Source organism: Beta vulgaris, chromosome 4 (genome assembly GCF_026745355.1).
Source record: "Beta vulgaris subsp. vulgaris cultivar EL10 chromosome 4, EL10.2, whole genome shotgun sequence".
NCBI classification, from domain to species: Eukaryota; Viridiplantae; Streptophyta; class Magnoliopsida; order Caryophyllales; family Amaranthaceae; genus Beta; species Beta vulgaris.
The window spans coordinates 18,480,841-18,502,926 of NC_079205.1; the positions used below are offsets into that span (position 1 = coordinate 18,480,841).

Sequence of the window (22,086 nt, forward strand, 5' to 3'; positions counted from 1 at the left end):
ATGAAGAAGTCAAGATGATCGAGAAAAATAACACATGTAAGCTTGTTGAGAAACCTGAAGACAAAGAAGTCATCAGTCTCAAATGGGTCTACAAGGTCAAGTATAACGAAGATGGCTCCATCCCGAAATACAAGGCTCGTCTCGTCGTAAAAGGTTACTCCCAACAACCAGGGATTGAATTTAACGAGACATATGCTCCCGTTGTCCGCATGGAGACTATCAGGTCAGTCCTTGCTCTTGCTGCTGAACTTAAATTACCAGTCTTTCAATTAGATGTCAAGTCAGCATTTTTAAATGGGGAGCTCGAAGGAGAAGTATATGTTGAGCAACCGCAAGGATATCCCATCGAAGGCAAAGAAGACAAAGTATACCGCCTTCGTAAAGCCCTTTATGGGCTTAAGCAAGTAACCAGGGTCTGGAATAGCAAAAATATATGGCTACCTACTTCAAAATGGGTTTATAAAAAGCCCAAGTGAGTCATCACTATATATCAAGACCCAAGGATCACAAGATTTTCTCATATTGTGTCTCTATGTAGATGATCTAATCTACACAGGCACTAATTCAAATATGACTAAGGAATTTAAGAAAGCAATGATGCCGGAATATGAAATGACCGACCTTGGAGCCATGAAATATTTCCTTGGTATGCAAGTCAAGCAAAGCCCAGGAAGAATATTTCTCCCACAAGAGAAATATGTAGACGACCTACTTAAAAAGTTCAACATGAGTGAATGCAAGTCATTGGCTACACCAATGACACTTAATGAAAAGCTATCCAAGAATGATGGCAAAGAGAAGGTCGATGCGTCAATATATCAAAGTCTGGTTGGCTCTCTCATATATCTCACACATACGAGACCAGACATAGTTCATTCTGTAAGCATTGCGTTGAGGTTCATGAGTGAGCCAAGTAAAGCTCACGTGACAGCAGCAAAAAAGATTCTCAGGTATGTCAAGGGAACAAAAAGTTATGGAATCATGTACGAGACAGGAAAATCACAAGCTTACAGGATATACAGACAACGATTGGGCCGGAAGCATTGACGATTGGAAGAGTACAAGTGGCTACGTCTTCCAGGTGGGAACCAAGGCTATTTCTTGGTCATCAAAGAAACAAGCTACAATAGCTTTGTCATGAACAGAAGCAGAATATGTAGTGATGTGTCGTATTTTTATATAGGTTTTAGTTGCATTTAGGTTGCATTCTAGGAGCATTTAGGTGCATTGTAGTTCATAATTGCATGCTTTTACTTAATTTGCAAAATATTACTCCTCTTGTGCGTTTTTGGTATTCTTTGATGAATTTCAGGTACCGAAAACATAATCGGAGCATTATTGGACAAGCTTGATTATTTAGGAGCAATAGTAAGCAAGCTACATTGATAAGGATCATTTTGAGTGTATATTGGAGCTCAATTGGAGTTGGAATTCATTGATAGAATTGTGGAAATAGAGTCATATTCACTCTTTTATCCATAACTTCTGACTAGATGCTGATATTGGTCTGATTCTAGTACCGTTGGAAAATAGGCTTGAAGAGGTTTCCAACGATAGGTCGCTTGGCCCAAGGCGAGTTGTATTTTGAGAGATACGGGCTTCGAAAGTTGGCCCAGTCTGCCAGAAACATCTTATGCGCACGCGATTTTAATGATTTCGGCCATTTAATGATTTATTTGGCTTCCTTATCTTGTAATTGGATTCCCCACTAGTTTTAGGAATTAGAACTATATATTAGAGGTTTTCTAATTAGAATAGGACATCTAATTACTCACTTTTCAATATCACGTTATTTTCCTCTCTAGTTTTCTCTCTAGTTTTATGCCCTAGTTTATTTCCTATTGCTACTTTGGAGATTCAAGATTCAAGCTTTCATATTCATCTTCAATTCAATCAAGTTTTATTCTCTCATCTTCTCTTTATTATTTTAATTATGTTTTCCGTTATGTTTATTGCTTTTTGCCATGATTAGTGAGTAGTTTTTATTTAAGATTGAGTAGTGAGCCCTAGTATGGATTGATCATGTAAATTCTTCTCTAATTCCCATGTTATTGAATTATATGTTTAGGGTTTGACAAGATTGTTGTTATTGTCAATTGTGCATCTTGATTTAGCCCTAGTTTTATATTATCAACGAAAGTTGGAGTTGAAATTAGGAATATTTGTTCGATGCTAAATTGTTATTTTATTAATTGAGTTCATCAACGAAAGTTGGGTCTTAATTTAGATAATCTTGTTATTGATTTGAATTCTCCCATGAAAATAGGTGAGAACTAGAATTGGGAATTATTTGACATTGGTTCTTAATGCTTCTAATTATGTGTGTAAGCCATGAAAATAGGAGACATGCATATTAGTTAGGCCTTTTGCTATCACGAAAGTGAGTTCTAGGTATTGAGGAATGACCGAGTATTTAGTTTTGGTTCGCAGTTGTGCTTTATTACTAAGTCATAAGGAATGTCAATCTCGCCTAAGCTATATTGAATAACTAGGATGTGAGTTATGGTTTGATAATTCATATTAGTGGTGATGCTTAATCTTAGTGCTTTAATTATCATATTCATAAGTTTGTCTATTATGTCATTAGTTTAGCCTTTAGTTCATAGATTATTCATCATTTCTGGATTGTGTGACTATTTTATAATCTAAAATCAAGTAGTGATTAATCTTGCACCTCCCTGAGTTTGACCCCTATATGCTACGACACCGTACACTTGCGGTAATTTAAATAAAACACTAACATGTAGCAGCAACAAGTGCAACATGTGAAGCGATATGGCTAAAAAGAATTCTAGAAGATCTACAACATACAACAAAAGAACCAACAACTATCTACTGCGACAACATGTCAGCAATAGCCATGACAAAGAATCCAGTCTTTCATGCCCGAACGAAGCATATCGAGTTACGACATCACTTCATCCGAGAACTAGCCGAAAAGAAAGAGATCGAACTACAATTTTGCTAGACGGGGGAGCAACTCGCAGACATATTCACAAAAGCAATTCCAACTGAGAAGTTCATCCAATTCAGAAGACAACTCGGAATATAAGAATTTTCAGATTAAGGGGGAGTATTAGATATTAATCAAGAATATTCTCCATAGCAGTAGAAAGATCATGTAATTATAATATCTAGAGTAATCTAGGAAAATATCCATGAAAATATCTATGTTAGAAAAATCTAGATATCTTTCTAGAATGATGTATGATAATATTTAGCCTAGGGAAAATCGTAGAAAAGTCCTAAGAAAAATCTAGATGTAAAAATCCTAGAAAAATCTAGAAGATGCACAAGTTTTCTTACCACAACTATAAATAGGTGATGGTGTAAGTCTTGAGGATATATGAAAAAAAAACATCAAAAAGTTAATGAAAAAGCCTAGCATTTCCCACAAACAATCTCTCCCTTTACCATCAAACAACGACACTCTTTGATCAAAAACATCTCTTAAACATAAAAGTTCACTACTACTTTCGCTTAAGTTTCCTACAATATATACATGATATAAATTCTAACAGTTATGCATTCACCTTTTTATGGCATGAAGTTCTTGCGGCTAATGATGCTCTTATGTATACAAAAAGTTTATACTGTTGAAAAAATATTTCTCATGGCCACCAAGGCAGAGCGAAAGTACTGAAACAGACGAATTTTCTTTTTCCACATTTCTTTAAATACCTATGAATGTTGGATTGCCTTTGAAGCTATGTTTCGACTACGACAGTAGCTTACTTTTCAATGTACCAGCCGTTTCTTGAGCCTCCAAACAGATAATTAAGTGATCGTAGGATAGATACTGTCATACTGTTGTTTATTATCACATTATATTGTCTGTTACTCTGTGTGGCCTTGACGCCTTGGAGGGAAGGACATGAATTAGCTAGGTAGCTAGCTCACAAGTTGGCTAATCCAGTACCAACTATGAGATGTTGGTAGAAGATCAATTTTGTTAGATAAATTGTCGTCATCTATTCTCCCCTTGTTGTTGGATAATTTGGCTTTGAAAATTTTCAATTCGTAAGGTAACGAAGAGTACTGTCTAGTCACCTTTGATCTATTGGACGAATATTTGACTCACGTCAATTGTCAATTCGTTACCACAATATGAAAAAAGAGTCTTTAAAATGAAGGAAATCAACGGAAGTAGAATTTCCAATCCTGACCTTGAAGACTTATAACTAGTGAGATTTCATATGATAGTTTCATGGTTAATTACATGAAAATCTTTTGTGAACAAAGCTCACCTAACCACAATTATGTATGTAACATCTTGTCACTATCTATAGTATATATATATGTTTCTCTCAAAGGAGGAGCAACAACATTCATATCAAGGGCAATTAATACGACAAATAAAGGAAATTAGATGAAATTAGACAAGATATTGCAATAGTGCGAAATTGAAAAAGGGATATTATGGCAGGATCAGTTGTTTAAAAAAACTTTTCATGAGTTGCGGATAAAAAATAACAATTTTCACTTAAATTAGGGTAAAAATGTTAATACTTGATAAAAGTGTTAGAGATCAAAAAAATTTGGCTATGTCTTTATAATTGCATATAATTATAAGACTTTATTATATTTTACTTTGAAACATTAATCAATAAATTTATAGTGGATTAGCAATTTAAACTCACAAAATCTGTTGTTTTTTTAATTCTAGTAACTATATATTGTTAATATTTTTTTAAATGAAACTATAAACATGTGAGAAGCGTGTCATGTAACGCTGTTTATACAACGGGAACGACTTTTAATATATTTGTATAGATTGCTAACATAATGTTGCATAAATAAATAAATAATGATTTTCAATTTAAATCAATATCAATAAGCATGCTAGAATATACAAAAATTCCCAAGATAACAATCTTAACATAATTACTTCTCTCCGTATGCAAAATAATTCCGGCATTACACATAAATCTCACCTTTATGACACATGATAACAGTTTTATGATCCAAATTATTACAGTTAGTCACATGTCACGTTAGAAAACGAATAAGTCACGTTTGAAAACCTCGTGACTGCATGAAAAATGTTAAAATCAAATTTCGTTAATTTAGCCGTATGGAAATTACACTAGCATACCCCCAGATTTTAGCAAACTTGGTATGAATATTGGTAGTCTTAAGAGGAGTCTTGAGCAAAGATTATGCAATAATGTTGAAAGAAAAAATGGGAGTCTTGGAGCGAGTTTCATAATCAAAGACTCCATCCAAGACTATGACATGTTAAGGAGTGAATTTCTAGCCACTTAAAAATTGACATTTGTCCTTTTTTTTTTTTTTGTAAAATCAATTTAAAACATAGTCCGTTAAAAGTTTGAGGGATTAGTATAAAATTAAAATAATTATGAAGTGAGCCTCTAAAATTAAAAAATAGTGCAAAATTGATGTGGCGCAATCTGGAATTTGGAATTGAGTCTAAAGAATAAACTCACCTATGATTATGAATCTGCATCATTATTCATTTATTTTATACACTTCCAAATGAAATTTAAAGTTTGTCAACTGTGTAAGAACCTTTACCTCTTATTCCACCACAACTAGAAACAAAAACGTAAAGTAAAGCAAAAAGAACGTAACTTTTGGCACTAAATTTCTTATAATAATACAAGAATAGTAGAATACCATATAGCTAATGCATACAAAATTTACAGTTAGAATCGATTAATACATGTATTGATTCATCAATGAAGATTCTCCCATTGTGAAACGACAAATTACGCATCTCAATCAATTTCATTGCTTTCAAATGCTTACGTCCAAGAAAGGAAGTAGATCAGACGAAATCATAATGTGAAAGCAAGCCCTTGTTGTTCCAATAATCCATAACATAAAAAAAAAGAGAGTAGATTTTACAACAAAATAATCAATAAAGGAAGGAAAATATTACCCCATCTTTAAGATCCCAACTAACATGAAACATGTATATGTGTGTGTATATATATAAGTTGTTAGATGAGCTTTTGTAAACTACCCATCATATATTGTTGTAACATATCTTTCAAAATAAAGATGGCTTTTAGGAAGCATAATTCAGTTGCCCCTGTTGTGTTGCTTATACTTTTACTGTTTCATGATCAATCAATAATGGCAGATAATCATAAGCATGCAAATTCAGGTTGCAACATATTTGAGGGAAGTTGGGTTGAAGATTCAAACTACCCTTTATACGATTCATCTGTATGTCCATTCTTGAGGACACAGTTTGATTGCCAGAAGAATGGTAGGCCTGATAAACTTTACCTCCACTATAGATGGCAGCCTACTGGTTGCAATCTTACCAGGTAATACAACTTTGCCATGTAATTCGAGTTTATTACTTTATTTCATGTAATATTAATAAGTTTTATGCATATAAAATTAGTTAAATAATCATTTCTTCGGATCCAAAATATGATATTAGTTAATACGCGAAGTGGACCTATTTGGTAGGATAAGAGAAACAAAAAGTGCGACATAGGAAATATTATGGAACAACTAAAACGAAAATAAGGATGATATTATGATGAAGCGATGAATTATGACGGTAACATTCCGTGTAAGCAGTCTTTGGATATATCTCTTCTTAGCTAACTTATTATTAGCTTTCAAGCCATCAAATATTTTTTGAATATTTTTTTCTTTTAATCCAATTCCAAATATTTGGGAGTTGTGGCACAGTAGTCATGCATAGGATGCAGTTCATTTGTGGTACACTATGGTGTATCTTTCTACTATGGTTGTGATTACAAGTCACAACCGCAAAAAAACAAAGAAGAAAAAAATATATAGAATGCATGCAACCATAGTACCTGATGTTTGTAAAGAGAGTGCTATTGACAATCCAAAGATTTGACTTTTGCTTACAATTATTTATTTTTGATGCTATCTTGTAATTAATTTTTTAAACTAAACATAGTTTGAACCACTGAAAAAGCTTCAAACTCTTTTTCTTGATAGAAAGTTGAAAAGCTTGCTTCATATACGTATATGGAAGTTTTTTATTCGATGAGAAGGAATTGTACTCTATAATTTAAGACCTCTCTTGGTATCTAGACTTAAAAGGTTTGTTACACTTAACACTTTACTTGGTAGGTAAACTGTAAGCATTAAGCAACCTTTTTTTTACATAATTATATATGGCTGTTTCTTTTTATTTATTTTTACTTAATCTCTGTCCTTAGTGATCTGATAAGAGGCTAAGTAGCTAACAAACAAACCTTTTATTCTAGCTGTATTGCTTCAATATAAATGAAAGTCCAAAGATATATAACTTGAAAAATTAAGAGTGAATCTTTTTTTTATTTGGTCTTTTTCTATAATTATCTATTAAAAAAAGTGTGGTGAGTTGGTAAATTTGCATTCCTAACATGGCGCATACATCCAGAGTTTTTGATTCCTTCAGAGTACTTGATTATGTTGCAGGTTCGATGCAAATGAGTTTATGAGAAAATATACAGGAAAGAGGATATTATTTGTGGGTGATTCTCTTAGTCTTAATCAGTGGCAATCTCTCACTTGCATGCTTCATGCCAGCATACCTACAGCTAAATACAACTTGTTGCAGCAACCACCCATGTATTCATTTGAATTTCCTGTAAGTTTCTTGGCTACTGGCTTTTATTTGCGCGCGCTCTCTCATCCTCTTACTTCGTTTCTTTTTCTTCCATTTTATTAAATCTCTATTATGAATTTATTTCTAGTTATTCGTCTATGTCATTTTTTTTATATAATTCATATCGAACTTTAATACAGAGCAAGCCCAGACTTTTAACATGTCTAGGGTGCGATAGAGATGGCCAACAGTGTGGGTCAATTTAGTCCATCCAGCCCAGCCCACCTCGTGGGTCGTGTGGGCCGGGCCAGAAAAAAGTCCGGTCCAGCCCAACTCAAACCGTGAAATTTGTGGGTGGGCCGTGGGCTAGATTTCTTGAGCCCAGCCCACTAAAGCCCACTACTAAAACCGCCCAACCCGAACAATGAAACCGGTCCAACCCGACCCATGAATCGAACCGGCCCAATCCAAGTAAATATGGAACCAAATTATGTATATTTTAATCAAATTGTATATATTTTAATCAAATTGCATATATTATAATTCAATCAAATTTAAAAATAATGAAATTATTCATTAACATTAATATTTGTATATATTTTTAATTCATTTTAAAGATTTTATGTAAGAATAATGAATAATCTCAATGATTAAATAATTTTGAAAAAAAATATTCTCATGTCAGCCCATCAGACCCATGAACCGTGAAAACTGGTAACAGACCGGTGTGGACCAAGATTTTTCTGCCCGGGGACCAGCCTGCCCAACCCATGAATTTCACGGTTTGGTCCTGGGCCGTGAAATCTTAACCTAGCCCACTATGGCCCACGGTCTGGCCCGCCTAGCCCGCACCAGTGGCCATCACTAGGGTACGACATGAAACAGGGCCTCATTTTTAAAGGGCCCCAAATCGGAATAAATTAGTTCCCAGTATACTATACTTGCATGTATTGGTGATTTTTGAAAAAATAAATATATATATATGTATATGGACCTATTTTTCAATATTCAGAAAACGGTGATTTATTAGTGGGCAGCTAGTCCAATCACAATGACACCACTATGTAACTAATTCACATCCAATCTTTGGTAACAATATATCATGACATGCATTACCCTTCAAATAGCTCATAGTATACACTCAGTGTTCTAATGTTCTTTCCTCGGCGTTATTTAGAGAGAATATAAACAATGCATGACAAGTCTTTATTTTTCGAAAGATCTAAGTTCATGAGTCATGACTATATTTCCATGCCTCCGAATTCGTAATTTGGTTTATAAGTTTTCTTTTAAAAACCTTAGCTTGGTGATTCTCTTTTAAAATTCAATTCATGTAGGGGCTATTCGCCAGATGCATACATACCCTTATCATGTTGCTTCGTTCTTCCCTTACTATATGCTTCATCCAACGCGATTCCCTCAAATTTTTCCAATTAGCTAGTACTTTCACACCAAGTCTCTAAAATCGATCATCTGTTTTTTCCTTCTTTAAAGAGTTACTAATAGCACTAATAACAGTATCGTTCAATACTTTTTATTGTTGTAGTACTATATTATTGGTCAATTATCATTCTTTGAACTCATTTTTTTGTTACTAATAATACTTTATTGGCCAAAAAGTTTGGTTGGAACATAATAATTGCCGACAATGCCTAAGACTGATATTTGACCAACAAATTTACAGTAACATTTCCCTCCTTGAGATATGACTGATTGTACATAAAATTTTGCAATGATAGGAGTATAATCTGACAATTAATATGGAATGGCATCAATTCCTGGTGGACATAGATAAGGAAAAGATAGGTAGAGTGTTGAAGCTTGACTCTATCAAGGGTGGTGATGCATGGAAGGATTTTGACTTGCTGGTCTTTGATAGTTGGCACTGGTGGTTCTACAAGTCTCCTCAACAACCGTATGTTGTACTCAATTATTCTCCCCCAAAAAGTTACAAAAGTAGAAAAATTATTTAGTTTCTTTCATATATTATTAAGATATTTAACTATATTATTACAACTGTTCTTTCATATATAATACTTTCTTCATTTCATGATAGTTGTAATATTAATGTTGTTTATGTATGTCAAACTTTTATATTTTGGTCGTATTTTTTGTTCATAATTTTTTTTAAGAAGTCATTCCATAGTGACTTATCAAGAATACTTGGGTCCAATGGTATAGCTTCTTATTTTTCACATAGGAGATTAAGGTTCACATTTTGGTGCATGCAAAAATTTAAATGTTGTGGGGTTGGGAGGCTTGGGGATTGTTAGACCTCTAAATGAGTGGCTCTGTGCGAGGGTAGTCCAAAGCAAATTCATCTTTACCAGAAGGTTCGCGAAAGGGGGCCAAAACATTAAGCATTGACTTATTGATTCGTTGTATTGTGTATAATATAAATATCAATATTTTGTGATTTTGACTTCTGCTGGTTGATGTTGAGGGCTTGAAATCGTAATAAAACAAGTATTGCGACTATTATAAAATACAAGTATAAGATTTTAAATCGCAACGTTACTAATAATGGAGCATTCTTTTCATATATTGTACAAATATCAGTAAGAATAATGTGAAAATACTTTAAATATTATAATTTCACATATGACATAGTGATATTATTTTAAAAAAGAATTAATGTATAAAGTCACTAATTGTTTTGTCACTTGCGTATTTTGTATCAATAATAATTTAAGTGCATTTGCAGATGGGATTTCATCCAATTGGGAGCTGATATACAAAAAGATATGGATCGAATGGAGGCATTCAAGATTGCACTTGGAACTTGGGCAAAATGGGTCGATTCTGAGATTGATCCTTCCAAGTCCAAAGTCGTTTATCAAGGCATCTCACCTTCACACTATCAGTAAGATAACCTCTTCCATGGTTCTTTGATATCAATATTGCTCATCACTTTATTAAGAATATGGCCATTTGGCTAAATATGTCGATAAATTAAAGACCTAATATATTGTTTAGGTATAGGATGAAGGATGCTAGAGTAGACTAAACTATCAACCTATCTTATAGTTAATTTCAACCGGCAATATAACATTATAAGATTAGTCTGTATCCATCTCAAAGATATACAAAAATTACTCATCTAATTCGCTCTTAAATTATTATCATACAGCATCATGACAATATATCATTCTATACATAGTATATGACAGATTCTGAAATCTAGCACTTGGATTCAATAGAGTTCAGAGAAATGTAAGAGAGAAAGAGAAAGGTTTAGAGAGTTTTAGAGAGAGAAAATAATACACTATATTTCTCATTATCTTGTAAGAAGTAAAGATAAGTTGTATTTATACATGGGTGTAAGTTGTTAGCTGTAGCTAACAAACTAACAGAAGAAAATACTAATTGTAATTAGCTGTAACTAATTTGTAACAAACTAGTATTTACAATAAGGCTAGTCTCCATTACCTCCCCTCAAGTTGGGAGAGGGATGAAGTAACATTCCCAACTTGGAAAGCAAAGAATTAAACTGTTGTGTAGGCAAGATTTTAGTAAACACATCTGCCAGTTGCTGCTTGGTAGGAAGATAAGTCAATTGGATAAGACCTTCAAGAACCTTTTCTTGAGTGAAGTGACAATCAATTTCTATATGTTTCGTTCTTTCATGAAAAACCGGATTTTTTGCAATATGCAATGCAGATTGATTGTCACAGTGTAATACCACAGGCTTGAGATTTTGCACTCCCAATTCTTCTAGTAGCCTAACAGTCCATGTTACTTCTGAAGCTGCAGCAGCCATAGCTCTGTATTCTGCTTCAGAGGAAGACTTAGAAACAGTACTTTATTTTTTTGATTTCCAAGCAATAGGAGAACCTCCAAGAAGCAAGACATATCCTCTTATAGATTTCCTTGAATCAGGGCAAGAAGCCCAGTCAGAATCTGAAAAAGCTTGTAAGCATAATTCATCAGAAGCTTTTAGGAGAATTCCTTGACCTGCCGTGTGAGAGACATATCTCAAAGTATGTTCCAGGGCAAATTGATGAGAAGTCCTAGGTGCAAGCATATATTGACTGAGGGATTGTACTGCATAGGCCAAATCCGGTCTTGTTGTGGTTAAAAAAGTCAGCTTGCCCACAAGAGATCTATAAGTCTCAGCTGCATGTAACAAATCACCAGCTTCAGCTTGAAGCTTGAGGTTCAATGGCAAGGGAGTAGAAGCCTTTTTAGCGAGATCAAAATGACAGGAAGATAAAAGCTCCTTTGTGAACTTATTCTGGCTGAGAAGAATTCCTGCTGAAGTATAACCTACTTCAATGCCTAGGAAATAATTCAATTTTCCTAGGTCTTTAATGCTGAATTGTTGATGTAAGTGAGCCTTCAAATTGTCAATATCAATAGAGCTAGTACCAGTGACAATAATGTCATCGACATACACAGCTGCAATGCAAATCTCATGCCCAGTTTTCTTGATGAATAGACTGTGATCATAAGGTGATTTTTTAAAACCTAAGCTTTGTAAGGACTGAGCAAGCTTCTCATGCCATTGTCTAGAAGCTTGCTTCAGACCATAAAGAGATTTTCTCAGTTTACAAACCTTGTGGTGAGGAGACATACCTTCTGGAACTTTCATGTAAACTTCCTCCTTTAAGTCGCCATGGAGGAATGCATTGTTCACATCCAATTGGAACAATGGCCAGTGCTTACTTGCAGCTACAGCAATCAGGCTTCTCACAGTATTCATTTTGACAACAGGACTGAAAGTCTCTTCGTAGTCAATGCCATGTTTCTGATTAAATCCTTTGGCTACTAAGCGAGCTTTGCATCTTTCAAGTTCACCTGTAGCTTTCAGTTTCACTTTGAACACCCATTTGGAACCAATGGGTTTCTTACCACTAGGTAAGTCAACGAGTTCCCAGGTATGGTTATCATCAAGAGCTTTGATTTCAAGTTGCATAGCTTCAACCCATATTGGTTGAGTGGCTGCTTCACTGTAAGTAGCAGGTTCTTTGATATCACATGTGGTAGAAAGAAGGGCTTTATATTCTGAAGGAAAGGAGTGAAAAGAAACTAGGTTGCACCAATGTTGAGTGAGGTCAGAAGAAAGAGTGGCAGTGTTGCACTGGTAGTCTTTAAGATAAGATGGAAGTTTGTGAGATCTGGACGACTTTCTAAGAACATGTGGTGATGGATCAGTTATGGGACTGATATCTAAAATAGAATCAGATGAAGAAGGAGATAAAGGGGGAAAGGTGGCAGAAGGTGAGGAAGAAGAGTGAGAAGATGTATCAGTTAATGATAAAGAGAAGATGAATTATCATGATTGGAAGGGGGAAAATGTAAGGAAGAATCAGCAGAACTATCATGAAAGAAAAGAGGTAGATAATTGGGAAGATAAATGGCATTTTTGTAAGTAGAGGGCGAGGAGGAGAAATGATAAGGGAAGTGGTGTTCATAAAAGTGAACATTCCGTGACAGTGAGTTTTTGGCTAGCAATGTCAAGAACTTTGTACCCTTTTTGGCTGTTAGAATATCCAAGAAAAACACATGGTTGAGCTCTAGCATCAAACTTAGATCGTTTCACTTTAGAAGTGTAAACAGAGCACAAGCATCCAAAAGCTTTCAAGTGATCTAATGAAGCTTCTTGACCAAACAGTCTAAAATGAGGAGTGGCATGATTTAGGGGTTTAAGGGGCATTCTGTTAATAAGATAGACAGCACACAGAACACAATAACCCCAAAGCCTATCTGGAACTTTGGACTGAATATAAAGAGCCCTAGCAGTCTCTAGAATGTGCTTGTGTTTTCTTTCAACAACGCCATTCTGCTGTGGCGTATCACTACAGCTAGTTTGGTTCATAACTCCATGTTTTCTGTACAATAGTTTCATTTCTCCTTCACATAACTCACCAGCATTATCAGACCTAACACACTTGATGACAGTATTAAACTGAGTGTGAACCATTTTGAAGAAGTTATTCATCACAGTTACAGCATCATTTTTGTGTTTCAAGAAGTGTACCCAAGTAAATCTGTTGAAATCATCTACTATAGTCAAAAAGTGTTTACATCCTGAAGGTGTACTCACAGCATGAGGACCCCAGATATCTATGTGAATGAGTTCAAAAGGACTTGTAGATTTTATTGAGCTAATAGGGAAGGGAAGTCTAGTTTGTTTGGCCTTAGGACAAACTTGACAAATGATGTCATGTATACAAGACTTAGTATCATAAGAGGGATTTATTAACTTCATCTGTGTGAAGGGTAAGTGTCCTAATCTAAGATGCCATAATTTTGCATCTTCAACAGCAGTAAGACACAATTTGTTACATGTATGAGAAGTAGCAGCAGTCACAGAACCAGAAGTAGCAGCAGACACAGAACCAAACCTTTGATCTTCTACATTGTACAACCCAGCCTTGACTTTACCAAGTTGAATTTGCTTCCCTTTCTGACACGAGACAAAACACTTATCATGAGCAAAGTGTATGTCACAATTTAAGTCAATACATAGTCTGTGAACTGAAATGAGGTTAAACTTGAATTGTGGAACATGTAAGACATTGTAGAGAGTAATGTCATCATTGATCTTGACTGTGCCAATATGTTTAACCCACACTTTACTCCCATCAGGAATTGTAATGTAATTTGTATGACCAGATAAAATTTTATAATCAGAGAAACAAGATAAATCAGAGCAAATGTGGTCAGTATCACCACTATCAATCAGCCATGAAATTTCAGAGCAAGAAAGCAAGCAATAATTACCTGCCATCAATGCATACCCAGTGTGAGAGTCTTCTTTTTGCTGAGATTGTAGGAGATTGATGAGTTGATTATACTGATCCATAGATAAGGTGGGTCCTGTTGGCTCATCAGTCTCAATATCAATATTTTCAGAAGAAGAGATAGAGCAGCCACTCTCTTATCCTTGAAGCCTTTAAAATTGGCTGGATAGCCATGTACTTTAAAGCAACGATCAATACTATGACCAGGAGTTTCACAGTGAGTGCAGTAGTATTTAGAGCCAGGTTTGATTGGCTTTGTACTTCCTCCTGAGAATCTAGAACTACCAGGCTTTTTGTAGTTGGTGGAGTTGACTTTAGGCTTGGCATAGTCACTGTACCTTTTCTTATCAGCCATAAAAGCTAAAGATTCAGTTTGAGTGGAGGATTGGGAGATTTCTTTATGTTTCTCTTCTTGAGCAAACAGCCTATATGCTTCAGTTACCTTAGGAAGACTTTTCATCATCAATAAGTTCCCTCTGATTGTGGTAAATTGTTCAGACAGTTTCATCATAAACTGAATAACCATCTTCTCTTGGTGCCTTTCATAGAGTCTTTTGGTGAGGTTACATGAACATTTGTTGCAAGTGCAATATGGTAGAGGATGAGCTTCATCTATAGCATCCCATAAAGACTTGAGTTGTGTAAAAAACTCAGACACAGATTGAGTGCCTTGGTTAACATCTGCTATTTTTTGTTCTAAGGCATAAATCTGAGCTAAAGAAGTATAGCCATATCTCTCTTCAAGATCCATCCAAATATCCCTAGCAGAATGTTGAAACATGACACTTCCAGCAATATTTTCATCCAAATTGAACAACAACCATGAACAAACCAAATCATTACACCTACTCCAAGCCTTGAATTCATCAGATGTTTCATCAATAGGTTGCTTATATACTCCATTAACAAAACCTATCTTGTTCTTTGCAGATAGAGTCAATAACATTGATCTCTTCCAACTAGTAAAACCTTCACCATTGAATTTGAAAGATACTAATTGAGCGGAGTTAGCATCCGAGGGGTGAATATAGTATATACTGTTCTGATTTTGGTTCAAAGGTACAGCAGGACTGGAATTTTCAGTTTCAGACATGATCCAAGAAATGTGAAAATGTGGAAATCTGATTGTTTGCTCCGATACCATGACAGATTCTGAAATCTAGCACTTGGATTCAATAGAGTTCAGAAAAATGTAAGAGAGAAAGAGAAAGGTTTAGAGAGTTTTAGAGAGAGAAAATAATACACTATATTTCTCATTATCTTGTAAGAAGTAAAGATAAGTTGTATTTATACATGGGTGTAAGTTGTTAGCTGTAGCTAACAAACTAACAGAAGAAAATACTAATTGTAATTAGCTGTAACTAATTTGTAACAAACTAGTATTTACAATAAGGCTAGTCTCCATTAGTATATTGAATTAAATAAATGTTTTCAGCATCAAAGCTACTATGACTAAGTAGATCTTGTAATGCATAATATATTTCCTAGAAATCGCTGCAGCATGCAACTTTCTAGAAAAAAAAAAAAAGACATAACGATTTGTTATAGCAGCAAGGACAATAGCGATTAAGATTTGCACATTTAAACTACTTCAATCCCGCATTTTATTTTTGTCCTATTGTTGGAGAAAGATTTGTTTCACCAAATATCTCCACTTTATTTCACCAAATACCCCTAGTGTATTTGGTGAACTTTTTTAAAAGTGAGGGGTATCTGGTAAATTTTGAAAAAAATAAGATTTTTTGGTGAATAAATTTTTTTATCGGGAGTATTTGATGAAAAAACAGTATATTCAAACATAAAAATAACTCTCATGTGCAAAATGAGATGGGATTACATAACCCATCATAAAATGTATTTGTTCACTTTACGGGCAGCAATTGCATATCTTGTAGAGTACCCTAAATGATATATTTTTGCAGTGGTCTTGATTTTGGGAAACCAGCAGCACAGGATTGCAAAAAGGAGACACAACCTGTGGCTGGGTCAAAAAGCCCAGTACCTCCAAGCCCAGGAATAGAGATAGTGAGAAACATATTGGGCCAAATGAAAAACCCAGCTTTCTTCTTGGATATATCTTTGATGGCCCAGTTGAGGCCCGATGCACATCCTCAGTATTACATTAATCCACAACACACTGGTGGGGATTGCACCCATTGGTGCTTAGCTGGCATTCCAGATACTTGGAATTTGCTCCTTTATGCTTCATTGTAGTATAATTAGAACATTAAGCTATACAGGAATTATAGCTTTCATTATAATTCTTAATAGACTTTTTTATATTGATCACACCATTGTTCTTATATTAAACCATTGGAGATATAATATCCATCTAATGTTATCCTCATAGATTCATACTTATTGCACCGGTTTAGGAATTATTATCTAATAGCATCATTCAAACTTGTGCAATGTATCCATTGCAATGATAATCTATGTATGTTATAAGTGCACATTGTTATCATTTCTTTTTTTGATAACATTTAATATCGTCAAACAAACAATTGACTTCATTTGATCCCATCTGAGGGGAATTACATCCCAATACCTTGGTGTATCGATTGCAATATTGACTAGTTCACTAAAAGCTAAAGACCTTGGATTGATTGTCATACTAATTATTGCATGCAATTTTTTTCATTGTAAATAGCGCCTTTTAAGAATATCAACGTCATGCGTGTGGTCGGCCACACGCGAAATTACAGGTGTGAATGCGCATGACAAATTGTCAGCCTGTTAGCTTATTTTCAAATGGTCATATCTCTCTCGTTTCTCATCGGAATCGAGCTTTGGACCAGGCGTTGAAAGCTATTAAGCCAAATGTTCATCTCCAACTTGAATATTCCCAAAATTAAGAATGTTGTGAGATATGATCTTTTGAAATTTGACCCTTATGCACAAACACTTATAAACAAATGGAGTTACTTTTATGAACAGATGGAGTTACTCTTATCATCAAATGGAGTTACTTGTATGAGTATGTGGTTATTTTTAACAATAAAAGAGTGTCAATCCTATAAAGAAATGTGGTTACTCTCTTATAAGCAAATGTGGTTATTTTTGTGAACCTTTGGGGTTACTCGTATATTTAAATGAGGTTACTTGTATGATTTATTGAAGTTACTTGTATAAATGAATGAGGTTACTAGTATGAGGTAATTGGGTTACTCATGAAATTAAATGAGGTTACTCACTTACTCATAGACTAAATGACATTACTAGTATGAATTAATTGGATTACTCATATGATAAAAATGGGGTCACTCATATAATAAAATGGGGTTACTCATCCATCTTCCTCACAATTATTCACAAAAGTAACCCCAATTTTTTTTATCATATGAATAATCCCATTTTTATCATATGAGGAGTAACTCAATTAATTCATACTAGTAATGTCATTTAATCTTTGAGTATACTCATTTAATCTTACGAGTAAACCAATTAATTCATACTAATAGCTTCATTTATTTATACAAGTAACTTCAAAAAATCATACGAGTAACCTCATTTAATCATACATGTAACCCGAAAGGTTCACAAAAGTTACCGCATTTGCTTATAAGAGTATTCACATTTCTTTATAGAAGTGACACTCTTTTATTGTTAAAAGTAACCACATACTCATACAAGTAACTCCATTTGGTCAAAAGAGTAACTCCATTTGTTTATAAGTATTTGTGCATAAGGATCAACTTCAAAAGGTCATATCTCACAGAATACTTAATATTTTGGGAACATCCAAGTCGGAGATGAAAATTTGGCCTGATAGCTTTCCAACACCTAGTCAAAAGCTCGATTATGACGAAAAACGAGTGAGACATAACCATCTGAAAATGAGCTGACGGGTTGACAGCGTGTCGCGCGCGGCCACACCTGTAACTTCCTGTGTGGCCGGTCACATATAAGAATTTAGTGTAAGAATATTATGTTTAATAAAAGATTGAAAAATAGAGTTTCGTTGAAATAAAAATACATACATACAATTTGAGAAAAAAAAAGTTAAGAGTTTGTTAAGTTTCATCTAACGACCTAAGAACGTTTGTATCATTTGTTGGTATAATTTAAAACATCTATTTTTGTAGCCTTATCAAGAAAACAAGATATATTTCAAAGTAAGATTATATATATCATGTTGTTATACAATCTAAAAAGACTTATTAACTTTTAGATGGAGAAAGAAAAAAGCTTAGCGTGCTTCTCTCTCTAGAATTCCCTCTGTCATGGCGAGGAAATCTAACGCTCGAAAGGCTGCAGATGCTAGCAATTTAAAGCCAAAAGGTCCAGTTTCTGATTCCAATGCAAAAAAGACACGATCAATGGAAGAAATTCTTGGAGGAAAAAATAGAGGAGGATGAAATTAATGAGATGAAACAATCTATGCAATCGCATCGAATGTTTTCGGCGTGGTTATCAGCAATAAATAACTCAGCTGATACAGTGAAGAGGAATGCGAATGATGAGAGGAGAAGATGTATTTGGCCAATTCCGATTCTACAAATGTCTGATCATGAGGTAGAATCTAATCCATCTGATAATACTGATAATGTTGCAATTGATAATACTGTGAAAAATTTAGTTAAAATTGAGGTTGAAGATGTTCAATCTGAAGTTGATTTTTGGATGTCATCTGTTATATGCTATGTTGTCAGTGCTAGTCCACCTCCGTATGTCATGGAAGGTTTTATTCGAAGAATTTGGAGGAATAATGGTGTGGATAAGGTGGTAATGTTAAAGAAGGGGGTATATATAGTGCGATTTATGACTATGGAGAAGGACTCTGTTCTAAATGGACCTATTCCTTTTTTCGATAGTAAACCGATGATTGTGAGAGCTTGAGAACAAGATATGGATGTGATAAAGGATCAATTTGAGGTTATTCCAACATGGATTCAGATGAAGTTAGATTTCAAATACTAGAGTGAGAGATGTCTTGCAAAATTAGTAAGTCCAATAGGAAAATTTGTGAAAGTTGATGCTGCAACTGCTAAACGGGAGAAGCTCCAGTAAGCGAGGGTGATGATAGAGGTGACGATTGATCAGGAGTTTCCAGATCAATTGAGCTTTGTGAATGAAAAAAGGATTGAGGTTGTAATTGAGGTGAACTATGAATGGAAGCCAGAGAAGTGTTTAAAATGTAAGCAGCTAGGCCATGAGACTGAGCTTTGTAATCGAGGTGTGATGAAACAAGTTTGGAAGGAAAAGGAGGTTTCAGTGCAGGTATGTGATAAACCAGGAGATGTAGAACCTTTTCAAAAGGTTAATCATTCTACCAGGAAAATGACACAGAATGCTGAACCTGTTATGACCAATAATCCTTTTAATGTATTGAATGAAATGGGGGATGATCAGGTGATAATTGGAACTGTTCCATGTGTTGCAAAGAAGGATGTGAGTGCCAAGAGGGGGGACTCTCCTATTATGAATGAATAATATTATGATATGGAATGTTAGGGGGATTAACAGCATGATGAAGCAGAAAGAAGAGAAGAATATGTTGAATAAGCTTTAATGTATTGAATGAAATGGGGGATGATCAGGTGATAATTGGAACTGTTCCATGTGATGTAGAGAAGGATGTGAGTGCCAGGAGGGGGGACTCTCCTGTTGTGAATGAATAATATTATGATATGGAATGTCAGGGGGATCAACAGCATGATGAAGCAGAAAGAAGTGAAGAATATGTTGAATAAGAGATCCCTTGGAATGGTTAGTCTCATTCAGACTAAAGTAAAAGCAAAAAATATGGGAAGAATGTACCAAAGCTTGTTTAGTGGATGGTGTTTTTGCTCAAATTCATCATATCACAATGGACGTAGAGTATTTTGGCTCGGAATCCATTGAGTTTCCAGGTAGATATAAGGTGGATGAGTGCTCAGGCCATTCATTGTTTCATAAAGCCTACTGGAACAACTATAGGCTTCTGTAGCACTTTTGTTTTTGCATTCAATAATGCAGGAGATAGAGAGCAATTGTGGAGGGATTTGATGTTGCAAGCTGATTCCATGACTGAGCCATGGATAATTAGTGGTGACTTCAACTGTGTGCTAAACAAGGATGAAAGATTGGGTGCTCTTGTTAGAGATGGTGAGATGGAGGTGTTTAGAAGATGTGTTACTCATTGTGGGCTAGAAGATATAAAATCAAATGGATGTTACTACACTTGGAACAACAAGCAACAAGGTAGTGACAAAGTTTTTTCAAAGTTGGACAGTATGATGGGGAATGAGAAATGGAGGGATAAGTTCAGTACTGCAGAGGCCATGTTTATGAATGAAGGCTTATTTAACCACACCCCTATACTGATTAGGGTTCATGAGGGAGTTAGCAATATAAAAACTCCTTTCAAATACTTTCACATGTGGAGTATGGGAGAAGACTTTCTGAGTAAGATCCATAATAGTTGGAGTGTTCATGTCAGAGGGTGTGCCATGTTCAAATTCACTCACAAACTGAAACAGATGAAAAAAATGCTAAAGGAGATGAATAAGCAAGGATTTTCTCAGATACGTATTGAAGATACAAAAGCTAGTTTTGCCTTGCACGAAGCACAAAAGAATTTTCATTTGGGTTCTACCAGCATTCAAGCTAGAGAAAGAGAACAACTTGCTGCAAAGGAGTATCAAAGGGTTCATACTAAGTATGTCTCTTTTCTGCAGCAAAAGAGTAAACTAGCATGGATTAAATCAGGTGATGAGAACTCAAAGGTGTTTCACTCTGCCATAAAAGCTAGAAGGCTTCAAATTACTATATATGGTGTAGCTGACATGGAGGGTAGATGGGTGGAAGGCAATGAGGAGGTGAATAGAGCATTTCTTCTCTATTATACTTATCTATTAGGTACTCCTAGGAATAGTAGGAGTAAAGTGCAACAGGAGGTGGTGTTAGCTGGTCCAGTTCTAACAGAGGAACAAAGAAAAACTTTATTAGTTCTTTTTACTCCTACTTAAGTGAAGAATGCAATCTTGTCTATTCTTGGTGATAAATCACCATGCGCTGATGGTTTTGGTTCAGCATTTTACAAGGATGCCTGGAGTGTCGTAGGTGAAGAATGCACAAAAGCTGTCTTGGACTTTTTTCAATCAAGAAAGATACTGAAAGAAATAGACCACACAATACTGGCCTTGATTCCAAAGGTCAAATACCCAGGTAGTGTCACTGAATTCAGGCCAATTACCTGCTGCAATGCTATATACAAGTGCATTACCAAGTTATAGTGTTCTAGACTGAATCAGATACTTCCTGAACTTATTGCTGCAAATCAAGGAGCATTCATAAAAGGGAGATTTATAGCACACAATATCTTAATTTGCCAAGATATTGTAAAGAACTATGGGAAGAAAGAAGCTGCCCCAGGATGCATCATCAAAATGGACCTGAAAAAAGCATATGATTTAATTGACTGGTGCTTTATTGAAGAGTTATTGCAGGCTTTGAACATTCCTTCCAGGTTTGTGGAGATGATTATGGAATGTGTGAAAACTCCAAGCTTCTCTTTGATGATCAATGGGGCTATGGTGGGCTTTTTCAAAGGGAAGAAGGGTCTTAAGCAAGGAGATCCCTTCTCACCTTTGTTATTTGTGATTTGTATGGAGTATTTCAGCAGAACTATGAAGAAAGTGGGTGATAGAGAAGATTTCAAATATCATCCTAGGTGCACTGGAATCAAGATTAACCACCTATGCTTTGCAGATGACATCATCATGTGTTGTAAGGGTGAATACAAATCTGTATTGAGAATGTTGCAAGGTTTCACTCATTTTCAGAGACTTTAGGACTAGAAGCTAACAAACA

The 22,086-nt window shown here is 35.0% G+C and overlaps 3 protein-coding genes across 3 annotated transcripts; all 3 read left to right on the forward strand.

Annotated features, from left to right (window-relative positions):
* Window positions 1-570: 570 nt before the first annotated feature.
* Window positions 571-1,047, forward strand: LOC125496523 (uncharacterized mitochondrial protein AtMg00810-like). The gene has a single exon (XM_048642005.1). The coding sequence runs from the start codon at window positions 571-573 to the stop codon at window positions 1,045-1,047; it is 477 nt and encodes a 158-aa protein (XP_048497962.1).
* A 2,291-nt stretch (window positions 1,048-3,338) lies between these two features.
* On the forward strand, window positions 3,339-16,581 carry LOC104891307 (protein trichome birefringence-like 41). Its single transcript, XM_010676983.3, has 5 exons — window positions 3,339-6,296; window positions 7,417-7,588; window positions 9,286-9,461; window positions 10,251-10,409; window positions 16,215-16,581. The coding sequence occupies exons 1-5, from the start codon at window positions 5,968-5,970 to the stop codon at window positions 16,504-16,506; spliced, it is 1,128 nt and encodes a 375-aa protein (XP_010675285.2). The 5' UTR covers window positions 3,339-5,967; the 3' UTR covers window positions 16,507-16,581.
* Window positions 16,582-20,101: 3,520 nt separating this feature from the next.
* On the forward strand, window positions 20,102-21,841 carry LOC125496524 (uncharacterized). The gene is made up of 4 exons (XM_057393976.1): window positions 20,102-20,144; window positions 20,251-21,092; window positions 21,249-21,441; window positions 21,723-21,841. The coding sequence occupies exons 1-4, from the start codon at window positions 20,102-20,104 to the stop codon at window positions 21,839-21,841; spliced, it is 1,197 nt and encodes a 398-aa protein (XP_057249959.1).
* Window positions 21,842-22,086: the final 245 nt, after the last annotated feature.

Bases quoted from the DNA above. Each gene is read 5' to 3' on its own strand.
- LOC125496523 (XM_048642005.1), top strand. From the start codon at position 571: ATGACTAAGGAATTTAAGAAAGCAATGATGCCGGAATATGAAATGACC.
- LOC104891307 (XM_010676983.3), top strand. From the start codon at position 5,968: ATGAGCTTTTGTAAACTACCCATCATATATTGTTGTAACATATCTTTC. The intron at 7,589-9,285 runs GTAAGTTTCTTG...TTGCAATGATAG, and splicing joins TGTATTCATTTGAATTTCCT to GAGTATAATCTGACAATTAA. The intron at 10,410-16,214 runs GTAAGATAACCT...ATATTTTTGCAG, and splicing joins ATCTCACCTTCACACTATCA to TGGTCTTGATTTTGGGAAAC.
- LOC125496524 (XM_057393976.1), top strand. From the start codon at position 20,102: ATGGACGTAGAGTATTTTGGCTCGGAATCCATTGAGTTTCCAG. The intron at 20,145-20,250 runs GTAGATATAAGG...TCAATAATGCAG, and splicing joins GGAATCCATTGAGTTTCCAG to GAGATAGAGAGCAATTGTGG. The intron at 21,093-21,248 runs GTGAATAGAGCA...ACTTAAGTGAAG, and splicing joins GGGTGGAAGGCAATGAGGAG to AATGCAATCTTGTCTATTCT.